General features: G+C 43.0%; 1 protein-coding gene across 6 annotated transcripts in view; it reads right to left on the bottom strand.

Annotated features, from left to right (window-relative positions):
- Positions 1-26752, bottom strand: part of LOC139532067 (neuropilin-1a-like) — a 111702-nt gene that overhangs the window by 12024 nt on the left and 72926 nt on the right. For all 6 annotated transcript variants that reach the window (XR_011666487.1, XM_071329194.1, XM_071329195.1 and 3 more), the window contains 5 exons: positions 14991-15146; positions 11884-12028; positions 4159-4334; positions 3690-3845; positions 2195-2339 (listed from right to left, as the gene is read on the bottom strand). Coding sequence is in view for 5 of the 6 variants with exons in the window: in XM_071329194.1 (XP_071185295.1) it covers positions 2195-2339; positions 3690-3845; positions 4159-4334; positions 11884-12028; positions 14991-15146 (778 nt within the window). In the remaining variant the exon portion in view is untranslated. The remainder of the gene's footprint in view (positions 1-2194; positions 2340-3689; positions 3846-4158; positions 4335-11883; positions 12029-14990; positions 15147-26752) is intronic.

Here is a 26752-nt window from a genome sequence, read left to right as displayed (position 1 = left end):
GGCAATGGGCGTGGCAGAACTGGCTCCAGCCCATGATGGCACCAGTAAACCAGTTAATGAGGGGATTGTGTCCTTGGAGCCAGGAGAATCCCAATACCACAGGAATCAGATGGGACTTGATGAGCAGGAACTGGATAGCCTCGCTGTGGTTCCCCGACACCCGTAGGTGGATGGGAGTGGTGTTGTGGGTGACTCAGCCTGTAGAGCACCCGTCCAGCGCTCTAACATCCATGGGAATGGAGAGGGGCTGAGTGTAGAAGTTCAGCTCAGACGCCAGGGTAGCGTCCAAAAAACTCTTGTCTGCCCCAGAGTCAATGAGAACCCGGAGAGAATTGGACTGGTCTCCCCACAGCAGAATGGCATGAAAAGGGGTGCGAGCAGGGGAAATCCACTGCGTAGTCAGCCACACTGCAGGAGCCCTGCCGAAGCTGGATTAGCCTCCGGGCAGCTTCTCTCCCAGAGAACGGGGCGTAAAACACCTCTGCCACAGCAGATGTTCGACTCTCCATGGAAGCGTTCCGGGGGGGGAGGTAAACGGGGCTCCCGAGAAGGTGGAGTGGCCGATGAGACGGCGCTGCTAGCAACTGGGTTGCTGAGGGGCTGTGGGGTTACCACCATGGTAGGCTGCCTCCCAGACAACCCACGGAATTGCTTCAGCACACCGTCCAATGTTCGGTCATGGCGTTCAGCCAATGTTTGGACCCCCTCCATAAGGCCACAAAGCAGTTCCTCGTGCCTCCCGATGGTGGCTCCTTGGGAGGAGATGGAGTCGCGCAGCTGGCCCAGGTCTGCTGGGTCAGTCATGGCCAGTTCGTACTATCAGGATAAGGTAAGACCCAGATGCAGACCGCGTCGAGGTAACAATGATATATTACAGCAACAGAAGCAAAGGTACAAGACGGCAGGCAGGCTCAGAGTCACAGGACGGCAGGCAGGCTCGGAAATCCAGATAGGGGCAAAGTTAGAGGATGGCAGGCAGGCTCAGGGTCAGGGGCAGGCAGAGTGGACAGGTGGGCGGGTTCTGGGTCAGGACAGGCAAGGGTCAAAAACCAGGAGGGCGAGAAAAAGAGAGGCTGGGAAAAGACAGGAGCTGACAGGACAAACACTGGTAATCTTGACAAACAAGACGAACTGGCAACAGACAAACAGAGAACACAGGTATACACAGGGGATAATGGGGAAGATGGGCGACACCTGGAAGGGGGTGGAGACAATCACAAAGACAGGTGAAACAAATCAGGGCGTGACAAGATAGCCTAAAATAATGAAAGAATAACCTCAATGTAGCCTATATAAATTGCACATGGATTTTTTAAGGTATTGTTTTCTCTTTATTCAACCCTTCCGCCACCCACCCGCTCTTCAGCCACACAATATTTGATAAACCCGTATCCGCGGGGAGGTTATGAGGTTATGAGTCAACCCGCGCATCACTAGTGTATGTGTGTGTGTTTGAGTGTGTGGTAGCATTAATAGTGAAAACAAGCATTATCATCCTTCTAAAGCCCCCAGTGGGACTCCATGTTTTACACAGGGCTGCGCTCGCTACAGCCTCCCTGAAATCCAATATGTAAATCCACTTTACATGTTCTGGGTGGCCTGGCAGAACATGTTCTTATACATGTAGCTGAGCTGGTTCTAGTCTAAATTAGCTTTCGGTGGTGGGGGGGTGTAGAGAGGACAGGGATAGAGAAAGGGGAGAGAGATAAAGAAAAGGAGGTGAGAGAAAGAGAAAGAGAGAAGGAGGGGGGAGGGAGAGAGAGAAAGAGGTAGAAAGCGAGAGAGAGAGAGGGGCAGAGGGGGGAGGGAAGGGTGGGAGAGAGGCCCCAGAGAAAGGATGGAACAGGGACTGGAAGGGGCTTGCAGTAATCCTCAGGCCAGGTGGGGTTTCATTTGATCCCATGTGCAATGTGCATGAGTAGTCTTTCTTCAGGAATAGCTTTGATGCAGCACGCATGGAGACAAGACAACTGTCCCTCTCAGGGAGATAGTGTTGCCTTTTGGGCCTAGGACAAACACCATGCATTCAAACACCACCTCGACAAACACCATGCATTCAGCTCTAAAACTATCATCACACAGATGATAGAAGATGGACTGTGTGTGTCTGTCTGTGTGCCTATGTGTCTGTGTGTTGTGTGTGTGTGTGTCTACAATTAAAATGAGTGTGTGTGGGATTCCATTTGAGGCCTACCTTCAATCTCACAGCCCAGGAGCTCGAGTCGGAGGCCCATTCCAGCAGGGGTGGACCTCTCTGGGTAAACCCTGACGTAGCGTGTCAGCAAGGGCTCCACGGTCCTCAGCTCTGGTGTATCGTAGTTCTGATTCCCCTCGAAAATCTGTGGAGAGAGACAGAGAGAGAGAGACAGAGGTAGAGAGATCTATTGTTATTTTCTAGAAATCCTTTATTGGCACCATTTAGCTACTGTGCATAAAAAGCAAGAGAGATATAGAGCGAGACAGAGACATTCAGAGAGAGATACAAAGAGAGAGAGAGAGCTCAATATTACTGTCTGATAATGTCATTGTCAATATAATGTCAATATTACTGTCTGATATCTCTCCTATCAGAGGCACGAAAGCAGGCTTATTCTTTCCTTCTGAAAAGGAGCAGGGCTTTAGCAAGGCTGAGAGGGGGGAGAAAACAATGGAACATTCACCAGATTTCTCTGGCTGACATCTGAAGTGCTGTCAGTGGGACTGCAAACAAGAGCCCGGTGGCTACAACTAGCACCAGCCGCCCAGCAGGACACAGCGGTCAAAGACAGACTCGGCTCTCTCTGTCTCTGCTCAGGCTCTGAGAAAGAGAGAGGCTAGGGGCCCTTTCGTTGGTAATAACGTAGAGAAGAGGTACGATAGAGGGAAGGAGAGGTTTGATGTTGTCTCTCTCTGCTCAGCCTCTGAAGTTGTCTTCTGAAAGAAAGGGGGATTCACTTTGGGAATAACAGAGGTAGACGTAGAGGACAGGAGTGGAGAGGACAGTATAGGAGAGGAGAGTGATGGAGTGCAGTGGATTAATGGCCTTTAACACAGGAACAAGTATTGTCTGTCTTTGATGCTCGGAGGTTCTTAGGGAGAGACGGAAAGACAGAGGAAGAGAAAGGAGTGATATTTAGGACAGGAGGATATCGAGCCTCTCACTCCTTCATAAATCAACCATCAGGCCATCTGGAACACATTTGTATCCTGTCGAAGGAGGTTGTAATTGGGGATGGGCTGTAGCGGTGCTTCCTGGAGAGGTATGTGTGTGTGTGACACGCACAAAGCATATCGAGGCCGGCAGATACATCTGGGGTGGTTTCTGCGTGTCACATGCTCTCTCTCAGCTCTCCTGCCTCTTCTCACCTCTCCTCTCTCTTGAGGAGAGCATAATTCCACTGAAATGCTTGAGCAACACCAGTAGAATATTAAGAGGAAAGACGCTAGGCAGCATGGGACTAGGATAAGCATTACAGGTGGTTATACAAATGTGCTATAGAGTACTATCCAAATGGACTCCGTAAATGATTCGGCCACAGGACAGGGATTATTACCTGTATCAATGTCACTGTATGTCTGTGGATGGTTTTCAGTTGAAAATATTAAGATCATTTTCCATTAGTTAGTCAACTAAACCCTATTGTCAACTCCTCAACACGGTGAACACAACAAACAAACAAACAACCAATCAAAACCGTCCTTTCTCTCACCTTTGGCTTGTTGCCGTTAGCGTCCTGGACCATCTTCCAATCAGATTCATTGTTACTGTATCCCAGTCTGAACTTCTTCATGAACACCTTGTTCTCTCTGTGTTTCCCTCCCTGGATGATGAGTCCTCTCACCAGCTTCTCCTCCCCCAGATCCACCTGCAGATGAATGGAGATGAAACGCCTTATAAGCAGTTCATAGACATGCATGACAAGTCTTATAAGGCATTATGACAGAATCATAATGCATTATACCTGCATGCCTTAAGTAAAGCGTTACCAAACTGTTTATTTGCAATGTCATCATCATTTTTGCCAAATTCTTTGTACGTGAATGCAGAATATATACTGAAAACCAAAATGTATTGTGATATGTTACTGTATATGAACCAATATTTCATAACCATCAAACCTTTCTCCAACTACAAAGCGATTAAAAACATAAGAAGTCTATTATTGTAGGTGATATAACCTGTAGCCACTCTGAGGTGAAGGGCTGGGGCTGGGGAAGCAGGGTCCACCCGGAACGGCTGGTCAGCAGGCGGGCGTTCTCAGGAACCCAGCTCCGGTCAGTGTGGGACGAAGCTGTGATCTGGGCATCTGTGATCAGACCTGATACCATGCCCAGCATGCCCGAACATGGGTACTCTGAGAGAGTGAGAGGGAGAGAGGGGTTAACAGAAGTATTTCATTGAGCAAGAGGTGATTTGAGAGAGTACCTGATGGGATATAAATATAGCAATAAATGATTTGTATCAGCAGCCAGAGAAGGTTGTTCTTCATGGTTTATGTGTTTAAGGGGGGAAAGACGGGTATGAAATGAATGATTGAGACTTGAGTTATAGCGATGAATAGGGATGGTGTGAGAAACAGTTTCTCTGATGCATCCACCTCTCTAGACATTTCTCTCTCTCCCCCCCCCTCTCTCTCTCACTCTCTCTCACACACACTCTACCTCTCTCCTGACGTCTTGTATACTAATGTCTCTGCCCACAGCGATTGTCTCCCGGCAGCCAATTAAAACGATCCTCTCCTTCGGCGTTCGTTTCTACCTCTATGCATTCTGGGATTTTCTTTCATCTCTAACCCCCTCCCTCTATGCCCATTCCCCCCCCCCCCCTTTCCTTTTGTCTTTCTATACCTCTGCTCTCATTTAGCATTTGTTCTCAGAGCTTTCAATCCTGAATCTGCGTTAGTTCATTTTCACACCCTTGAGAACCTTGTGCATTCTGCCTTTCATTCTACGTTTCATATGCCCTAACTGCATGCTTCCAGTACCGATTTCACTTTGAGCTGCGCCGTTTCGTTTGCTGGCAGAAATGTTCCGTCAATGAACCCACACACATACAGGCTGTCTGTCTTGTCTGTCTCCTGGCTGGCCGTCTCTTCCATTTCCTTCCACTTCATCAAAAGCGTCTGAGTCTGCAGTGACCTGCAGTAACCTTACAATCTGCTCCCAGGGAACGGGATAAAAGCAGATACATTTTGGAACGTCTGCATCTGTATTGAACTCAGAATAACTCTGCCAACTCAACAGAAAAAGGCTTCATTTCAGTCCTTTTTCTGTCTTTATTGTTATCTGATGTAAGTTCCTGTTCGAATCAGAGAATGAACTAGTCCAAACTAAATTAGAGAGAACTCCATGCTTCCTCAGGACAGGTCCAAACGCTCACTGGGAGATTTGTCATCCATTTGAGGGTTCCCTTTCGTCAGCTGCCAAGAGCCCTGTGAGTGTGATCTCTGATAGTGCCGTGCCAGAGGGAGGCTAAGGCACTCCACTGCAATGGCTCGCACTCTCGCTCTTTGAAGTAGATGGATAAAACAGAGTTAGGGGGGGGGGGGGGGAGTTTTTCCTAGCCACCGTGCTTCTACACCTGCATTGCTTGCTGTTTGGGGTTTTAGGCTGTGTTTCTGTACAGCACTTTGTGACATCAGCTGAAGTAAAAAGTGCTTTATAAATACATTTGATTGATTTCTGTATGCAATTCTGTATGCAGTTCAGACGGTCACAGAAGTAGCAACTGCATAACACTTTTGTCATCCAAATCAGAAAATGTAGGCTACATTAGTCTTAGCACTAACTGAGTAAAGGGTGAGCTAACACAAGCGGTCATATTTAGCCAACTCTCAGCTAATAGTAATTATACAACGGGTGGGTTTAATCCTGAATGCTGATTGGTTATAAACCGCATTCCAGCCGGTGTCTATTCCACAAGTTACCACCGGCTAAGTCTATGACATTAAAATGCCTATTTACTCTGTTCTGACTGCGCAATCCACTGTCTCATCAGCCCCGCCAAGCAATTTATAAAAGTGATCTCCACTATAAAAAGCATCTAGACATTATCTCACATTTCTTTTAGACTAACATTTCGTTTTCAACAGTGGAGATTTGTATAAACCTTGCTGTCTGTCTCTCCGACATTTGCAGCATTGTTTCAATATTCAAATTCGATCTCCAGTTGTCCCATATCAATGAACGTGTCGGGATCAGACAGACAGGCAGGCAGTGCTTCTCAACCAGTCGAAGTCATGAATCAGCAGGCATCATTTTTATGGATATATGCAAAGAAATGTCAATTGAAAAAGATAAAACGAAACGAAAGTGCAGCTAGTTTGCCGTCTTTCCAGCTTCAGTTTGAAGTGATTGTGTTAGCTGTGTTATTGGCTATCTCCTCTGAACAACAGTGTCCTGATGAGTGAGCACATTTTCTATGCCAGGCGAAATCGTGCCTCATTAGCTTATTGTTATGGATGCATCCAAATGAATGTCTCTAGAAAACAGCTTAAACAAATGCAAATGTGGCTACTTTGCTATTATTCTGGCTGCACTTTTAGACGTGACCGTAGTTGGCTAGCTAGCAAGCAAGGGATAAGAGCGTTGCCAGCCAGTATGGCAATGGAACACTCAGAAGGACTGGGTCGCGTCCATAGATACAGAACAAAAAGACTGAACGACTGGGTCACGGCTCTAGCAACCGAATCGATAGAACGAACGACCAGCCAGGTTGGTTAGCAACCCTAGATTTGTGTCTAGACTATATCTTGTGGAAGGATGAAATAGTATGAATAAATTAATACAAATAAAATGTTTAATGAAAATAGGTCAATTATTATTTGAATGTTGGTAATCCGTTGTATAAAAGTGATAATGCCCTCGAAGCCGGTGTTTGGAGGATATATTGGCATGGTTTGTCTCAACTTTGTCTCGGGCCTACCAACACCGTGCCAATTTATCTTCCAAACACCAGCTTCTTGGGCATTATCACTTAATTATAAGATTGGTTGTTTGGATACTGGATGACGATTGGACGAGCAGCGTTCCATGCCGTGCTGTAATGGCCATTACAGACACACTTACTGTATGCCTGCTAATCTGAAAATTATCACTGCGCCTCAATAAGAATAAATTGTTCATGTTGCTGTCCGAATCATCTGTTTTATTTATCTCAACTTGAACATTATTTTCCCCTTGCTTCCAGCCTAGCATTTAGTTTGGTACATTGGGGGTTATAATCCTCGCTGTCTGCCTGTCCGACCTTTTGAATTTCGATCTCTGTATTATCAGAGTGAACAGTGCCCAGACGAGAAGAGACAACTTTTTTTTCTGAGTCAGTCGAAATCAGGCAACAAACGTCATTATCATGGACATATCCAAGTAAATGCCAATTGAAATGCAGCTAGTGTACTGTTATTCCAGGTTCAATGTTTGACGTGACTGAATTAGCTGCAGTTAGCTAGCTAGCTAGCAAGTGACAAGAACGTTTTTCTTTGTCAACAAAAGATAAGAAGAGGTGACAAGTTGAGTTGGGTTTGTTTGCAGTATGCATGTTGAAGGCGAAGGGGGTGTGTCATCTACCATTATTCACTTCCCATCATTCATTTCCGGAAAGATGAGTGAACAATCCCTTTACCTCGTTTTGCTATAACATCTTTGGTCTGACAGACGTTTACATTAAACGTGTCCATTACAATCTATGCAAGAATTGGAATGCATGATTTGTCACCAGTACTTGAACACGTGAATAAAACAGTAAATAAAGAAATGATTACCACACAAACCATTTTCTAATAGTGATTTATTGATACAAGTGGCCCATGCCATTGTTATGATGCTGATGATTTGTCGCCACAGATGGTTTGTTTACATTTTTACTGTTGTGGCTAGATGGAGTAGCTAGGCCTACAACAGCTCTATCTAGTGGTCGTGTCAAGGACAACAGCTGTTGACAACTAGCATTGTAGCTAAGCCTTGCCCCTAACCTCCTATGTTAATTCACCTAACCTTCTGCATTAGTTCCTAACTTGCCACGTTAATGATCCTAACCTGCTATGTAAACAAACCATCTGTGGAGATTGTATCACCACACCGGCAGCCAATCACGTCAACTGACACTCTGATCATTGTTGTTGTTTATGTAGCCTATGTAGCTAGTGGGCTAAGCTGTAGCATTAGACATGTCTTTCAAAAAGAGACAGCTCACAAATGCAGCCATTTTTGAGATGTTTGTCAATTTTAACAATGATTATTTTTTGGGTGATGTAGGCAGACCAACATTGGGTGAAGTACAGTAGGTCTGCAGTAGCTGGAAGGCCTCCAGCCATTTCACCCCTCCTGGCCCTGCTCTTGGTTTTGATGAGACCCAGTCTTGAGTGCAAAGCCCCTTTCTTTTGCAATTGGACATACAGTTCACATACAAATCAAATACAGTTCCATTATGCAATTGTATTGACAATATCTCACCCACCTCCCCACTCCCTCATCATCGTCTCCACTCCCTCATCCTCCCTACTCCCTCTTCAAACAGTATGTTGCTAGCATACAAAGCTGTCCTCAATCTTCAGCACAAAAGATGTTCAGTTCAGGTTATGATGTTGGCAAGTTATGTTCAATACTGTGTGTGTGTCGTTTCTGAAATACAGAATCAAGAGGAATTATTAGTAATTACAATACAATATCAGGATATAGCAATAAAACACTATTACAAGGTACATAATAACTTTAGAGCTCCACAAGGGGGAAGGGCATAGCTATGCAGGCCAAATACAGGCCAATTCAATGGTTATAATAAGGCCAGCCTGGGTAACTTCAGGATACAACAGAAGTTTTGCATACGCGCACTTCACAGGGTAGGCATTCCCTAACGGAAATATGCAAATAAATGCTAGAACGCGCCAATAGGTTCTTACTAGCTCATGCTTGGCTCTGCCCACCTCCTTACTTTTTCTGCCCACTATGATTAATTTGCTCCCATTGGAAATGACAGGCGCTGGTCTATCTTGGGTTGGTTATAAACATCTTTGCCATTAGCATCAGCATTGTTTTACAGAACTAATAGAAAAATGTAACTACATAAGCACAATTGAGTATAACACCATAAAGGTTATGAAATCAGTACCTTGCTTGTCCGTGGCTGTAAAGGAATACACACAGAATACATTATGCGCCACACATAAATACGGTGTGCTACAGTAGAAATGACAAAACACAATATACAGAAACTGCATTATGATAAAGTAATAAGGCACTTACTTTGATACGAACACACATAGTAATTATTAGTAAGGAAAACAACAATAAAGGCAATATGAGCGCCATCTGGAAAATGAACCAGGGTGAAAAAGTTTGGGCAGGTTCTGTTCTGACTGGAAATGTGGAAATGTCTGCATACTTGACCTAGGGAAACACTGGTAAAATGCTTGGGCCACTGGGCTCTCAATGAAAAGAGAAGTTTGTCTGCCTCATCTAGCTAATCCTTGCCTTACATCAGCATAGCATGCCTCAAACGTAAGTTGTCCGCTACAGTGAAATGGGCTATTTCTATGTGAATTAATGAGGAGGAGGAACGCACATCATTTCAAACTGTTGTAAAATATATAAAGATAGCCTATAGATAATTAGCAGGCAGCGTGCCTTGGTTTTTACTGGCAGTGGGGGTTAACTGTCCTGTTGCCTAAGAATCCCATTTTTGAACAATAACCATGTTTTCATCCACAGTTTTAATGCAAGTTTTATTTTATTTCACCTTTATTTAACCAGGTAGGCTAGTTGAGAACAAGTTCTCATTTGCAACTGTGACCTGGCCAAGATAAAGTAAAGCAGTTTGAAACATACAACAACACAGAGTTACACATGGAATAAACAAACATACAATCAATAATACAGTAGAAAAAATCTATATACAGCATGCGTAAAGTCATACCGTATTGAAAAAAAGTCACGACAGCTGTGTGGAAACAGGAAGTTTCGGTACAATTTTATAAATGCCGACAGATCATTTGTTTGTTCTACATTGTGGTATCTTTTTGTGTCTGTAAAATTAATTATGCGAGAAATGGCGATGGAAACGCCTTTATGCGCAAATATTGATATAATAACCATCATATCGAAGTAAACTTGGAGTCAAGCAATGATATGGTGTGTGGTTCTCCCACTATGACTCAGGAAACGGAGCAGTTTATTAGGCTACAGATGAAATAAGTTATGATGAATTTCACAGGGTGGTGAAAGTGCACTGTGATCTTGATTAGCCTTTCCAAGGTGTGTGTGTGTAATAATAATCTCATCATGTAGACTAGCCTACCTGCAGAGCCTACTCACACTGTATCTGCAATCTGTTGGCTGGCGCACATGCCAAGACCAGAGCAGGCACATTTGCTATTTAACGCAACCGTTTTTTATGACAAAAATATCGGTAGAGTTGAAAGGAGGATGGAAATATATTGAACTTTACATTTTTATTCAGTACATGAAAACTTAAGCGAATTTTTTGTTGTTGTTGTGTGCACTACATCATCACACACTGATTTTTACCCACAAAAAGTGCAATTGGTGAAAACACACCACTGGTGGGAAAATTGGCATATTTTCTTTATGCGGATTCTAGAGTATTTGCATGAAAATCTGTTGCCAGTTGGAAGGAAATCTAGCTACCGAACAAATTCAGAAATCACGCGCATAAGAATATATACTTGGAACCTTCTCAAACCTGACTTGAGCATTACTAGATTATTAGATTCCCCTCCCACCCCCCCACCCCCCTCCGCTCTCTAAGTGCCTGCAGAACATCCCAGCTGGCAGCATGATCAGAGTGGTGTTCTGCCTGCCGCAGGCTGATGACGGCACAGAGGGGCCCTGTGGCACTCCCTGCTCCTGTGATGTGTCTGCAGTGTGGTCTTTGTGTCTGTGTGTCTGTAGTGCGGTCTGGTCGCAAGCCCAAACCCTCTCCAGGTATGTGCCAGCACCGCACCGTCCTCTGCTCTGCCACAGATACACATATATGTAGATACACACACACACACACATGCACAAACACTCAAACACATAGAGACGTACGCACATAAAAGGCACAGCCTCTCACACACACTAACAAGCGCAAATACTAATAAACATTCAAAAGCAAGAGAACATAGACAGACTTGCAAACAAACAAATTCACACACATGAAAAAGAACCCCATACACACATAAATCCTTCCACATGCCCATAAAAGAAATGCATGACAAAAAGAGAAGTGACGATATGAACCCAGCCACAATCAAAGCCTTGCAGTAGGTGGAAAGGTTCCAACATCACACTGATGAGGATCACTGCAGCGGGAGACTGAGGCTAGGGGGGTTGGGGAGGGGGGGACAGGAAGGTGGACCAAAGCCATGGAGGTGGTGTGTGTGTGTGTGTGTGTGTCAACGCAGTAGAAGCAGCAGCACTCAGCTAGGGGAAGGCGCTCTACTGGCCCCCGCTCCAAGAGCTCTGCCTGCCTGCTCGCTGTTGAAGTCATCCATATTGAATGAGGTACATTCAAACATCAGGTAACATAAATATGTAATCCCCTTCATGTGCCTCTCCTTCATAATGCAGAAGGCAGCACTTGCCTCAGAGTAAACCTTCTCTCACTGGGCTCTCACTGCTGTGAGAGAGTAAACCATTTCAGCTAAGACAAGGAGGAAAACATCAACCAGGTAGGTTACATGAGAGACGAAAGGCCTAAACAAATCCCAAAGGAGCCCTGTGCAAAAAATATCACTTACTCATTTTACCAAAAAGTAAAATCGAGTAAATAAAATATCATCAACAGTCAGTGACTTGCATGCATTTGAATATTGTTTTGCCATTTGGACGGCAAACTAACATCGCTAAGTAGAGTCTGGTCTGCCAGTGCCAGACAGTGTGAAACACTGAGATTTCTATGGTACTGACCTGATATCTTACAGCCGTACACCTCGAAGCGCAGAGCGATGCCCATTTCCCAGGCAACGGGCCGGACCCGGACGAAGCGGGTGAGAGTGGGTTTGGGAAGCATCGTCCTGGCAACATCAGTAGGGTTGGTGTTCCCTTGGAAAACCTGGGATGGAGACAAGAAGTTGTTAATTATTCATAGTTTGTTTATGATGTAGATTCACCAGGAAAGAGGCCTACTTGGCCAACTGAGGCCCGGGCCTCGCATCACACAGTTTCCCACACAGCATAGGGACAGTATATTGTAATTTATTTGAATGGCCACATTAAATATTTGACTTGTAACACCGCTGCAAAAAGCAACACAGGAATTCAATCTTCTAGCCTACAGTTTTACCACCAAAATGAGGTACCACCAAACGGAGTGTTAATGAAATGTCAACGAAACTAATACATACAAGTAATACATGTCTTCCAGAGAGGACAGACACAGATGAGTGTATAGTACAGCACAGTGCCCTTTCTGCTACTCCATCAGTGATCTGAACATCTTTCCGCTACTCCATCAGTTATCTGAACAACTTTTATTACAAGCACGCGCACACGCACACAGGCACGGACACACACACACACGCACACATACATACATACATACATACATACATACATACATACATACATACATACAGCTATGTCTTGCTACACTTGTGAGGACTTTTTGGAGACCAACAATTGATTCCCATTGAAAATACTATTTTTCATACCCCTAACCTTAAGCCCCAAACCTAACCCTAACTCCTAACCCATAAACCTAACCCCTAACCCTAATTCTAGTCCTAACCCCAAAATAGTATTCTCTGAATTGTAGTTGGTTTACTATTCTTGTGTGGACTTCTGGTACTCACAAGCATAGTAAAACGTGTACACGCACACGCACACACACACACACACACACACACACACACACACACACACACACACACACACACACACACACACACACACACACACACACACACACACACACACACACACACACACACACACACACACACACGGTGGGACCTCTCTGACCTGTCTGACTGAGTGACTCTGTACTCTGTAGACGTCCAGTAGTACTGTGGTGTTAACCCCGTGGGAGAATAGTGCTAGCCAATCATTAGCAGTGGGTTGCTTGGCAGTAAACCTAATCTTGGCTGAAGTGTATGAGACAAATTAGATAAAATGTCAGCAGGCAGGGCCAATGGAACCTTAAGTCCATCTAAGAGCCTTCCTCTCCCCGTCCCTATCCTCACTTCCCTGTCCCTATCCTCACTTCCCTGTCCCTATCTTCACTTCCCTGTCCCTATCTTCACATCCCTGTCCCTACTTCCCACTCCTGGTTCCCTATAGATAATAGTCATTAACTGAGTAACGGAAGTAAGGAATGGCAAAAAAAAGAGTTATCCACTCTCTTAAATGTCAGGCTCGTCAGAGATTCTCTCTCTCTGTCGCATTACCTGGCTTTTTCCAGCTAGCTAGCGCCATCACCATCACGCTAAAGCGCCAAACTGCGGGCTCAGCACCTAGTAAATGGGACCCACTCCTCACAAAAGCACTTTAGAGGCCGGAACAGAGAAACATGGTTTTCCACATCACATTTAAGCACCCGGTGCTTTAAAAAAAGAACTGTATACTTTGGAGAGGTCTTAAAAAAATTGGGCCTGAGAGGGGTGGTGGGTAGGGTACACACACACACACACACAAGCACAAAAAGTGCTACTTTGGTTGCTATTTGGGGAAAATGTTGCTGTCCTTGACAAACACACATGCACAATGGTGACTGTTTACAGGTTCCACAGATCCTTAGGCTGGTCAAACTAACATCTTGATGGCCCTGTGGAGTGTGAACACCCAGAGCGATGTTTACAGATGGAGAGCCTGCTGGTCTGTTTCACAGGCTGATCGCTGATCGCTGATCGGTTAGTAACGCTCGGGTTGATTCTCTCTCTCTCTTTCACTATTAGCCACCTCTACCAGCTGCTCAAACATGGAACCTCTCCTCTCTCCATCCAGTAATATGTTTCTTTCTCTCTCCCTCCTCGCCATTCCATTCATCCATCTCATTCCTGGTTTATTAAAGCCTTTACTAACCCCTTTCCTTCTTCAGAAAAATACCAGAGCCTGACACACAGTAAACAATGACTTCATCCAGCCCTCACTAAATGACTACGACCTATATACCAGGCGGTGTCAGAGGAAGGCCCAAAGAATTGTCAAAGACTCCAGTCACCAGTTCTCTATGCTACCGCACGGCAACCGGTATCAGAGCGCCAAGTCTAGGTCCAAAATGCTCCTTAACAGCTTCTATCCTCAAGCTATAAGACTGCTGAACAATTAATCAAATGGCCACCCGGACTATTTACATTGCCCCCCCCCCCTGCTTGCTGTTTATTATCTATGCATAGTCACTTTACCCCTACCTACATGTAAAAAAAATCCCTTGACTAACCTGTCAAGGGATTATTGTTATTTTGTGTTACTTTTTATTTTTCATTTTACTTTGAAAATATTTTCTTAACTCTATTTCTTGAACTACATTGTTTGTTAACGGCTTGTAAGTAAGCATTTCACGGTAAGGTCTACACCTGTTGTATTTGGCTCTTGTGACAAATCTAATTTGATTTGACGTCTGTAGTCTCTTTAAAAGACAGAGAGTAGTACGGCACTTTAAATACAGTCTCTCTCACACAATGTTGTGTGTATTAGCATACCACGCTAAGCACATAATATTATAGTGGGAACATCTTTGTTACACAAAGACAGAACAGAACACAGACCAGACCAGGCCAGGGGCATTCCCTTTTTTTGAGGTATGGTGTGGCTGAGACAGAGATCCAAGCTAATATTAAGGAGGAGACCACAATTCAACTCTGGCTGACTGTTCGTTTACATATGACTGGCTATTTTAAGTACTGGGTCTGGTTGGCCATGTCTTCTGCTTTTGATATACTATCCTATTAGTACTGCTACTTCTGCAGTAACACACACAGTGCTGAAGTATAAGAAAAGTCTATGACCTCATGACACCATGCAATCTTAGAGGTGGACAGTGGGGTACAGAGTGGGTGAGGAGTAATCTCTCTTACCTTCTGTTTTGACCCCTCCTTTAGTGTGATCCAGTCTTCTCCGTTAGAGCTGACATCCACCTTGTAGGACTTGATCCAGTAGGTTTTCCTGGTCTCCTGGGAAACGGCCCCCTGTGTTCCGATGGCCGACACAAACCGAAGGAAACCCAAGTCCACCTGAGGAGAGAGGGAACGGTCAGTAAAGTTCAATTCAAACTTTACCTTTCTCATTAGGGAACTTCTTGTGTGGAATAGTACAGAGCATACAGAAATACTGTACTTCCAGTATAAAGAGAAACTGTACTGCATGTTCCAAATACTGACGATATAAAATAGTTATTGGAAAGCACCTTTAGCCCACACCTCATCAAACTATGACTGAAATGTAATAAACAGCAGAAGTACGGAATGATATTCTATTGATAAAAAAGGACACTGGATGAAATCTTAATTTCCTGTGTTGGGAAGAGCTTATTTGATAAAAGTGAATATTGAATGGAATGGAGTCTCCTCATATTCAAAACAGAAAAAAAGCCGATATTAGATTGAATTTCAAATAGTATAAGGCTGCGTAAAAAAAAAATGGAGCTTCATAAATAATCGTGATCTGCTGTAACATTACTGATTTGTTATTATATTTTTATGAGCCGACTGTCAGACTGGGGGAACAGGGCCAAGAGGTTATTGGAGAGAAGGGAGTTAGAACAGAGTCAGTAAGGTTGAAAGGACTGTGATGCTGAACAGACTAAAGTGAAGGAGGTTTCCATGCATCAGGGTTTGAGAACGTTTACACTGTTTTCTATCAGAACTATGGACAGTCTCTGTCAGGAAGAAGCAAACCCATACTCCTGGCACTGTCTCTCCATGTGTTGACTCCTACTCCTCTGAACAATCAGGACGTCTCGACCTCAACCACCCCATCTCCCAATGGATCCCCTTAAATGGACAGATCCATGTCCCATCAAGCTTGTCTAACAGGGCTAAAGTTACAGTAGGGGCTTGAGTCTAGATTGGTTAAACAGTTCAGACGTGGACTGTTAGTTACACTAGCCCCCACTCAGAGAGAGAAGACATTGTTTCGGCTCGCTGGTCCCTCACGCAGAGAAAGAAAAAGAACACTTGTCCTTTTGGCTTGTCTTCAATCCTCTGGTCTGCCCGTATGGATGCCACTTAAATCCTGCATCTCATCTCTCTATCCAGAACAGAAGAGAAGGGGAGGAAAGACTGGTGGACGACTGATGAAGGAGAGGAGGGCCCGTGGGAGAAGCCTCCAGTAGCGGAGAGTGAGGTTATGCTGCATTGGTAGCATTTAACGGGCCCTAGTTTGGCTCTCTCCCTCACTCTCTCATTTGACAGGACACACTGATGCTAATGAGTAAAGGATGCATCATTAAAGACATCCATACAGCCTTAAAGACATCCATACAGCCTTAAACAGTAAAGAGTGCTCCTCTCTCTCTCTTGCTCCACTGCACATGCTTAACATATCATAGTTAAGACTCAGACTCACATCTGCATATCACAGTGAATACATTGGGTATACATTGTCATTCCTGAATACATTGTAATTTGTCTACTTTAAATGCATTCAGATCCAAAAACAAAGGATAAAACCAGATGGGGAGACCATGAATAAAGTCTATATATTACTTACTTTTTGGGGGGAGCCGATGGATGGATGAAGGGGAAAAAAGACAGAGAAAGACAGAATACTTTTGTTCCTGCCTTGGAGCTTAACTGGGTTTACAGAATAAGGCCCAGATTTGTTTTGCCCCATAAACAGAGACAGAATCAAATCCCCTGTTTCAGAGCATTCCTTTTTAATAACAGACGAGTCACAATCCCCATCACATGGCTGGAAGGGAGAGGGGAAGAAAGGAAGAATGTGCCAGTACAGATGGAGAGCGGTCTGGATGGGGGGAAAATGAGAGAGGAGAGGAGAAGAGTGAGGCGAGGCAAGGCAAGTCCTCTTCCTCCTCATCCTCCTCCTCATCAGCTCCTTTTATAGGGAGCTGATGAGGTCATTCGACCTTGTCATGAGAGTTGCCTCCTGTGCTGCTTCTCGGCTGACCTGAACCAATGACAGAGCGGCTTACTGAGAAGACAAGGTCGAATGGGATGACTTGGCCTTGGATCATCCTTCTGCTTGGACCCTCATTAGCCATAATGGAATAATGGAATTAGAACGTTACGAGAGTTAGGAGCTCTCTCAGTCAGTGACCACCACTAAATGAGAACACTCATGAACACTCATAGTCAGTCAGATAGGCTGTGTCATTGGCTGGCTAAATGGTTCCCTCTGGCTATGTCTCCTTCATTCTTCTTAGTTATGAGTCAGTGAGCAGTCACCTGATCACAATGTTCTGCTCTGTACCTCCAGACCATGGACTCAGACACACAGAGTTCTGATTCCTGCATCAGGCCCAGTCTGAGCATGTTCAAAAATGCATGGCTAGAAAGAGCAGTACTCTGAGGGTGGGTACAGTGAGGGCCATGAGGAGAGGTGAGGTGAGGAGAAGGAGAGAGGGAGAGCAAAAGAGAAGACAAGACAAGACAAGGAGAGAGAGAGAGGAGAAGAGAGGAGAGAACAGAAGAACAAAAATAAGGAAAATAAAACTGAAGAGAGGAGAAGCCGGGCTGCTTTGCTGAGGACCTGAGGATCTAAAGGACAGAGCCTTGTAAGGCTATTCTGTTGTAAGGAGAGAACAGACATACTGGATCAATTTCACAGACATGAGCCTGATAACAGGGCTGTGCTAATGAGAGACATGATTTATTTATGACTCCTTGTTTCAGTCAAAACAGAGCAGAAAAGGGAACCACGGCAATGCTAACAGACGAGTGTTACAAGGGTCAGTGATACTGGACAGACAAGCTAAAATAATAATGGCTGAACATACTGTACACAGTCCAAAACGCATAGGACAAAGAGGGTAATCATATCGGCACTTCTTTAACACAGAGTGTGTTTGTATCTGTGAGTGTGTGCACGGTGTGTGTGTGTGTGTCTGAGACATGGAAGGCATAGCTCACCCAAACCCCTTAACGCCCCTCAGGATGGGAGAGAAAAGAGTTGGGTGCAGTTGAAACAGTGACGGTAACCTGTAGTGGACTTGTGATATTTGTTGTTTTTTTTCTGACCAAAGAGAGCAGGCGCTCCGAGTCATGCAACTTGGGTCAAGATCTGTTTCTTGCTTTGCTCTTAGGAACAGGGCATCATTGAAAGGAGTGATTTCTGGGGTAGCGTTAAGTGTGGAGTTAAAAATGGAAAATTCCTGGTGTTTGGTGCGACGCAGACCCGGTGGGGAGCGTGGTGAAACATAGGAGTCATTGTCAGCCCTTTTGAGTTTTGAGTTAGAGTCTCTACCAGACAAAGTCATGTTCGGAAGTATCAGTTATCCTGTTGGAGCTTTTGTGCTGACTCCACTGCACTGTTTCAGGTGCAGTGGTCATGTTGCAGCAGTGTGTAGGAAGGAGATTCCAAGATGTGGGAAGTGTGCAGGAGGGCGTGGGACAGAGGATTGTGTATTTTCAGTGGATAAAGTTGTGTGTGTCTACTGTAGGGGTGCTCATGTTGCTGGGGATCGGAAGTGTCCAGTGCGAGAGAGGCAGGTTGAAGTGGCCAGAGTCAGAGTAGTGCAGAAGGTGTCGTATGCTGAGGCAGTGTACTTTTTGTTTATTTTTATGAAAGAGTGGTATGTAGGTGTAGGGTTTTTATTTTTATTTTTATTTTACCTTTACTTATACAGGTTTTTCTCATTGAGATTACACATTTTTTTTTCAAGAGAAACATGGTCCAATAGCAGCAGGGAGAACAATGTTTCAGACAAAACAACTTACATACACTAACACAACATTAAACAAAACTATAAACACACATACAGTACAACAAAAACATTTTACGTTAAAAACACGACTAAAAGTCTTGACTAAAAACAGCTGGCCTAAAAACAATGACACTTTTCTATGATATATACATCGATCAAGTGTTTAAACTCCACCAACGAAACTAGATCATCAAATTTTTAAATGTTCAGGAGAGAATTCAAGTAACTAAAACTATTTCTACCATGACCTGTTCTAATTTTAGATACTGTTTTATTTACCGACCTGACTAAAAAAGAACAGAGATAAAAGGCATTTTACACAATATGGCCTTATAAATCAGTGTATACCAGTGTTTCAGCCTACGCAAGGTCAATGACGACCAGCCAACAGCGCTGTAGAGATCACGATGATGTGTTAGACGTTTTTGATTTGTAATGAACCTGAGGGCTGCATGATACACTGAATCAAGTGCTCTCAAGGTGTGGTTGAGGCCTGCATATATATATAACTAAAATCTAAAACCGCCAGTAATGTACATCATACCAGCTCGTTCCTGGCCTCAAAAGAAAAACAAGCCTCGTGCCGGTAATAAAAACCTATTTTCAACTTGAGCTTCCTTATCAAGTTCTCTACATGCACAGTGAAGCTCAGCTTATCATCAACCCACACACCCAAATATTTGTACACTTTAACTTGCTCTATAGTATGTCCAGCCAATGTAGCAATGACATGATTGGGAACATGCCTGGCATTTTAAAATACCATACATTTTGTTTTACCTGAATTTAGAACCAGCTTTAAATCATACAGATTCTGTTGTATGATATTAAATGCTCTTTGGGCATTTTCAAAAGCCAAAGATAAACTACTACCATTTGAATAAAGAACAGTATCATCTGCATAAAAATGAACATCTGCTGTTTCAATAAGATCCCTAATGTTGTTGATATACAAAATGAACAACAGTGGGCCCAAAATAGAACCTTGCGGAACACCTGAGCACACCTCTATGGACACAGATTTACAACCATCCGCCATTACACATTGTGTACGATTTGATAGGTAATTTTTAAACCAATCTAGAGCATGACCAGTAATTCCACAACATTTTAACCTTTGCACTAACACAGCATGGTCCACGGTGTCAAAAGCCTTCAACATATCATAAAAGACAGACACACAATGTAACTTCTTATCAAGAGCACAGTTTATGTCAGTGGATGTTAGTTGGTGGTGCTATTTTTTTCCTTTTAGAAACAGGAATAATGACGATAATTTCATTTAGGTAGGCCGTGACTGGCCTCACACTTTAGTACAGTAGGTGGAGGTGTATGCACCTTTTAAGTTGGACGCGATCCGCCAACCAAATCCCAAAGAAGAAGAAGACATGTTGATAGTCCTTTCTACCGCTGCGTTTTTGAGCCATCGAGAACTAAAAAAGTTTTGCTACTTTTCTCAACAACATTGATGCCTTGAATTTAGCAGGCACTATCTACAGATCAGTTGGAAAACGTTGTGATGGGCTACTTTCTGCACACACCACAGTCAGTGTGAACCGGAGTGACTTGAGACAACGCTGGCCAAACAAGATGTAGCTACAAACAACATTTTGTTCAATGGTTCCAGTCTGCCGTGAAGTGTTCATCCACCTAATTTAGTCAGAAAGTCATTTTCATTGCAAGTTAAAGTGTACTGTTAGTTAGCTAGCGAACATTAGCTTGCTGGCTCGCTAGCTAACGTTACGTGTATGATCTGTTTAGTAATATTATTCAAATCAAAAATCTATTTGCATTGCTAGTTATAGCCTAATGTTAGCTAGCTAGCTAACATTGAACCTAGTTAGTTAGATTTAGCTACTTCCAGATTTATACTACAGCTATGGCAATTAGTTTGTATTGGTGGTACAGTAGTAGTATGAGTTGGGGTTATGCTGGTTCATTATTTAGCTAGTTATCTAACAAGCTACATGTCTAATTCAAAAGACTCCAGTTCGCCAGATGATTACATGACCCATCAAGTTAGCCAGGTGTGTCTGGGGAAGATATCGGCCATCTATTGTACAAGTATAAACCATTTCAAATTCCTTATATTAAGCAAACCAGACGGAACAGTTTTGTGGTTTTTTAGATTTACAGATAGCCAGGGGCACACTCCAATACTCAGACACCATTTACAAATGAAGCATTTGTGTTTAGTGAGTCCACCAGACCAGAGGCAGTAGGGATGACCAGAGATGTTCTCTTGATAAGTGTGTGAATTGGACCATTTTCCTGCCAAAATGTAACGCGTACCTTTGGGTCTCAGGGAAAATGTATGGACTAAAAGGTACATTATTTTCTTTAAGAATGTGGTGAAGTAAAAGTACAGGTTGGCAAAAATGTAAATAGTAAAGTAAATTAGTACTTTAAAGTATTTTTTACTTAAGTACTTTATACCACTGCCACTTAGCTACATGCGGATGGGGCGTGGTTTTAGCATTTATTTCACGTCACACCTCAATTTAGACAAGTGTGTCTGGGTAAGTGTCATCTAATAATTAGAAAATATTTATAAAATATTTTTATCTGTACACTTTCTGTTTTTTTATATTGCTACTATGCAAATATGCAAGTAACCATTTCACTGTAACGTTTACACCTTCTGTATCCTGTGCATGTGACAAATTCAGTGTGTGTTTACCAGAGATGGTAATGTGAAGAACAACATGGACTGCACCAAAGTCAGATTAGGATATAAGCCAAAGACTAGATAAAGTGTATATTTACCTAGAGTTTTCCTTATTGTAGGCTACTACTTTTGCCGCCTTTAGTCTTGAAATCTTTGGTTGTTTACTACACTACTCACTCTGTTTAGCACATGGCCTCATGTGAATCCTTAAAGAGATGGGTGGGGCTAAGAATGTGTGAACGATGCTGAATAGGTGTAGACAAAGAAAAGCTAGGTGTACCAAAACATTCAAGGGTCATTTATCAACTTTCAAAGCATGATTACTTAACCATTGTTCCTCAACTGCAGTGTATGATATACCATTTTCTAGCTCTGAGTCTCTACTTTTATCCAATGTAAAAAACATTTCAAATTTTGCTACATAGGACCAAGTCCAGGTCACACATCTACAGGGTCACATATCTGCCGGTCACACATCTACAGGGACACACACCCGTTCCCATGAAATGCCGCGTAAAAAAATGGCAGGGACCAAATAATGTCTCTTTCTCTTTTTCCTCTGTTTTCTCTATCTTCTTCCTGCTCTTTCTCTCAGGGTTTTTCCCTGTTCCTACTAAAATAATGGTTCTTTCACTTGGTCCACTAGTTTGTGTGTGTGTGAGAAAGCTGCCTCTAAGTCATGTGTTTAACAACATGTAAAGAGAGAGAGCAGGCTCCAGTCATTACGCTGAAAAGCAGAAACAGAATTATTGTCGTTGCACAGGCTTTTAAGCCCACAGTTAAGCCCGTTGGTCCAATTAGATTAACATAGAGGTTTTCACCACATCAGACATTGTGTGTGTGTGTGTTCCTAGGCTGTGGTGGTTATCACGTTTTGTCAGCCGGTAATTGTCATGCAAATGCCTGACAGTCTCACGGTAATTGACCGTTAATTAACATAAATACTTTTAGCATCTCCAGGCCACCTCCACGCATGTGCACCTTTGGAACATCTACATTTTAAAAAGTCTAACAAATCCATTTAATATACATCATCACAATAAATCCATTATTTATTTTAGGCAGGTCTAAAGAAACATTATGATATGAAGAACATTTATTTCAGAAGAATAGAATATAAGTCAGCCTACTGTATGTTATCTGGCTACGCGCCATGCTATAGGCTGTAGGCTAGTTAATTTAGCAGACAAGATATGCTTATAAGTCCCGTGCCATTATCTTATATGATTTTATAGTAAGAAGAATATAGTTGAACTTAGCTGAATACAAAAGAAAGGGCCTTTTTCCCATTCTGGATCGAGCACATATGAAGTGGCTATGTTGAGCGTAAAAACGATAATTTGAAACAGGTTATGTATGCTAGATTTAGATTTATTTGACAACTTTTGTTGTGAATGTTCCAAACCTTAGAATGTCTTAGAAATCAAAACATACGGAAAGTATTCAGAGTCCTTGACTTTTTCCACATTTTAGCTTTATTCTAAAATTCATTACATAGTTTTTTCCCTCTCATCAATCTACACAAAATACCCCATAAGAACAAAGCAAAAACCTGTATTTGGGGAGTATCTCCCATTCTTCTCTGCAGATCCTCTCAAGCTCTGCCAGGATGGATGGGGAGCGTCGTTGCACAGCTATTTTCAGGTCTCTCCAGAGATGTTCAATCAGGTTCAAGTCCAGGCTCTGGCTGGGCCACTCAAGGACATTAAGAGACTTGTCCCGAAGCCACTCCTGCATTGTCTTGGCTGATGTGCTTAGGGTCGCTGTCCTGTTAGAAGGTGAACCTTCGCCCCAGTCTGAGGTCCTGAGCGCTCTGGAGCAAGTTTTCATCAAGGATCTCTCTGTACTTTGCTCCGTTCATCTTTCCCTCTATCCTGACTAGTCTCCCAGTCCCTGCCGTTGAAAAACATCCCCACAGCATGATGCTGCCACCACCATGCTTCAGGCCAAAGCGTTTCATCAGACCAGAGAATCTTGTTTCTCATTGTCTGAGAGTCCTGTAGGTGCCCTTTGGCAAACTACAAGCGGGCTGTCATGTGCATCTTACTGAGGAGTGACTTCCGTCTGGAGTGTTACAGAGATGGTTGTCCTTCTAAGTATCCCTTTCTCCTTCCCTTTCTAGAAGGTTCTCCCATCTCCACAGAGGAACTCTGGAGCTCTGTCAGTGACCATCGGGTTGAATGATGGGGGCCACTGTGTTCTTGGACACTGCTGCAGAATTTGTTTTGAACCCTTCCCCAGATCTGTGCCTCGACACAATCCTGTCTAGGAGCTCTACGTACAATTCCTTCGATCTCATGGCTTGTTTTTTTTCTCAGACATGCACTGTCAACTATGGGACCGTACATAGACAGATGTGTGCCTTTCCAAATCATGTCCAATCAATTGAATTTACCAAAGGTGGACTCCAATTAAGTTGAAGAAAAATCTCAAAGATGATCAATGGAAACAGGATGCACCTGAGCTCAATTTCGAGTCTCATAGCAAAAGGTCTGAATATTTAAGTAAATAAGGTATTTCTGTTTTTTATTTTGAATAAATGTGCAAGATTTTCAAAAACTCTGTTTTTGCTTTGTAATTATGGGGTATTGTGTGTAAATTGATGAGGGAAAAAGGTAATATCATCCATTTTAGAATAAGGCTGTAACATAACAAAATGTGGGGAAAAAATCAAGGGGTCTGAATACTTTCCATATGCACTGTATATGGGCGGCATGATGCGACTATAGGCTATTGATGATTTTAAAAAGTTGCAGAAAAAGCTTGCGCTCTTTTCCTTGCCTCAGGCTGCCCAAGCTGTTCTCTCACCAAGTGATCATACTTTCACCAATCAAACGATTCTCAATGTAATATTGCCTTTACTAACATGTCAAATTTGTTTCGATTTACAATGGCTCATTATCAAATGGGCAGGAACAGGGGCAGGGGAAAAAATACATGTCGCCTGTATGCGAATGGAGGCCATTTTCCCAGTTTTATAGTGGTGTAATGCTTAATTTTTGCAACTGAGAAATAAATATAGTAGCAGTAAAAGCTGGGATCCTCCTGTTTTTAGTGGCAACCATCAAAACTTTGCTTTCACATATTGCAAATAGAAATGTCTGGGCTTATAAGAACACATTTCACTCCATCTATCAACCACTGTTTGAGGAACATGCAGCCTCTCGCTGTGCGACAGATGATATTCAATCCAAACTCTGTATGCCATGGGCTCTCCAACCCTGTTCCTGCAGCTACCCAGTGCTTAATTTGGGAAATCAAGTGAAATCTGTTCGGGAACATCGATAGTAACATGCTTTCACAACTAAATGTATTTCATTAAACTGTTGAAGCCCCTCTGCGCAATGTCTAGAATATAACAAAGAAGAGAGAGGAGGAGATGGAAATGCATGGTGGTGAGATATTCTGTAGCTTAAGGTAATGTGTCAGCCTATTAAGAAAATATAACAAATGCCCTATTACTAGGCTGTTGAACATCAGATATAAATTCACTATAATTGTAGGCTAACTCTGTAAGCTGGCCTGCACAATCAATCAACCTACCGCATTGCCTAGGCCAATACGTTCTCTCCCAGACTCATGGATATAAAGTTTGGAGCATAGGATAAGGTAACTGTAATGTTCGTCTGAAGAAGTGGACCAAGATGCAGCGTGGGGTAGGTTAATCATATTCTTTAATGATAACCAGCAAAACCAAGAAAGAGAAAACCAACGAAACGTACAGCCTTGTAGGGCTCAACATCAACAATACAAGAACAAGATCCCACAACATAGGTGGGAAAAAAGGCTACCTAAGTATGATTCCCAATCAGAGACAACGATAGACAGGAAACCACACTCGGCCATACACAAAGAAATACAAAACATAGAATGCCCACCCCACATCACACCCTGACCTAACTAAATAGAGAAATAAAACGGCTCTCTAAGGTCAGGGCGTGACAGTAACCAGTCCATCCAGTATGTATAATAATACAGGCCACACTCATAGGCAACTACTTGAATTTGTTTAATTTTGGAGTATAAGCTAGACCAATTATGTACCTAAGACATCTTAAATCATTGTATTTTTTATGTTTTTCTGCAGTGCATAATATTTGGTAGGCTATAAGGCTATGTACAGTTTTTTTTTTCCGGGTTTGTGCTCATTTATAGGCCTATGCATAAGCTCTAATAGGCGTATGGGTGTTTTGAATTAATCATCACCTTAGGACAATGGTTCCCAAACCTTGGGGCGAGGGTAACATTTTCAGTCCGGCTTTTAACTTACTCTTGAAAGTTGTAATAGTAGAATGCAATTTCGAAGGTGCAATTTCGAACTTGGGTAGGGAATCATCAGTTCCTCTTGTCATGTTAGTCATTGCACACTATTTATAACTTCTCAGAAATGTCCAGATCAACTAGCCCATGTCAGCTAACTTTTTTTTATTTCGTTTTTTTAGACCATAGATATTGTTATAATGTTTGACTCACTCAAATATCAAATGCATACAGATTTGACATGGCAAATTGTATCGATTTGCAAGAAAATGACCTTTAAACCTACAAAATTCTCTCCACCAACAAGAGTGTGTGATCAGTCTGTGTCATTAATAGTGCTTGTTCCAATAGAAATAGACGTGGCGTGTGCGTGTGCGCAGGGGGGGAGGGGGATGTTCCCCAATGATGAAAGGGGGGGACCGAGAGAAAAAGTTTGGGAACCCCTGCCTTAGGAAGCGATGTCCATTCCATTGTGTTTGGCTTTGAAACAACATTCACAATTACCATGTTTTCTACTCACTTTCAACCTGTTGTTGAGCTTCTTTCTTCAAATTGTTCAATCACATTGAGGTGAGTTGTAAACGAACAATACTGTGTTCGATGTGATTTTCGATTGAATTTGCAATGATGTCAGAGTTGCTAGAGGGACAATAGAGCGCTAAGTACCAGGCTACTAGCGACCTAACGGTCATTAGCGAGTTGGGTACTATCAACACGTATCCAGAGTGCATAAGAGGAGATTACCATGACTCAACGGTCACGTGGAATTTGACTGTGGTCATGACCAATGTTCCCTCTAAGCTGCTTAGGAGCTAGAAGCAGAGCTGCCATATCTGTCAGTGTCATCTTACTATCTCGTGCGCAGAGAAGCACAAGATTGAACGTCACTCAACTTTCTAGAGTTTTCCCCTTTAGTTAACACAATCAAAGTTTCGCTCTACTGTGGGAATTGTGCTCGAATCAGTGCCATATTGGCCACTTTCAATGTAACATACCGAAACAAAGCAAACTATGCTAGACTTGGTATG

Source organism: Salvelinus alpinus, chromosome 10 (assembly GCF_045679555.1).
Source record: "Salvelinus alpinus chromosome 10, SLU_Salpinus.1, whole genome shotgun sequence".
NCBI classification, from domain to species: domain Eukaryota; kingdom Metazoa; phylum Chordata; class Actinopteri; order Salmoniformes; family Salmonidae; genus Salvelinus; species Salvelinus alpinus.
Note: the sequence above shows the minus strand (reverse complement) of the source record. Positions and strands in the feature narration are given on the sequence as shown.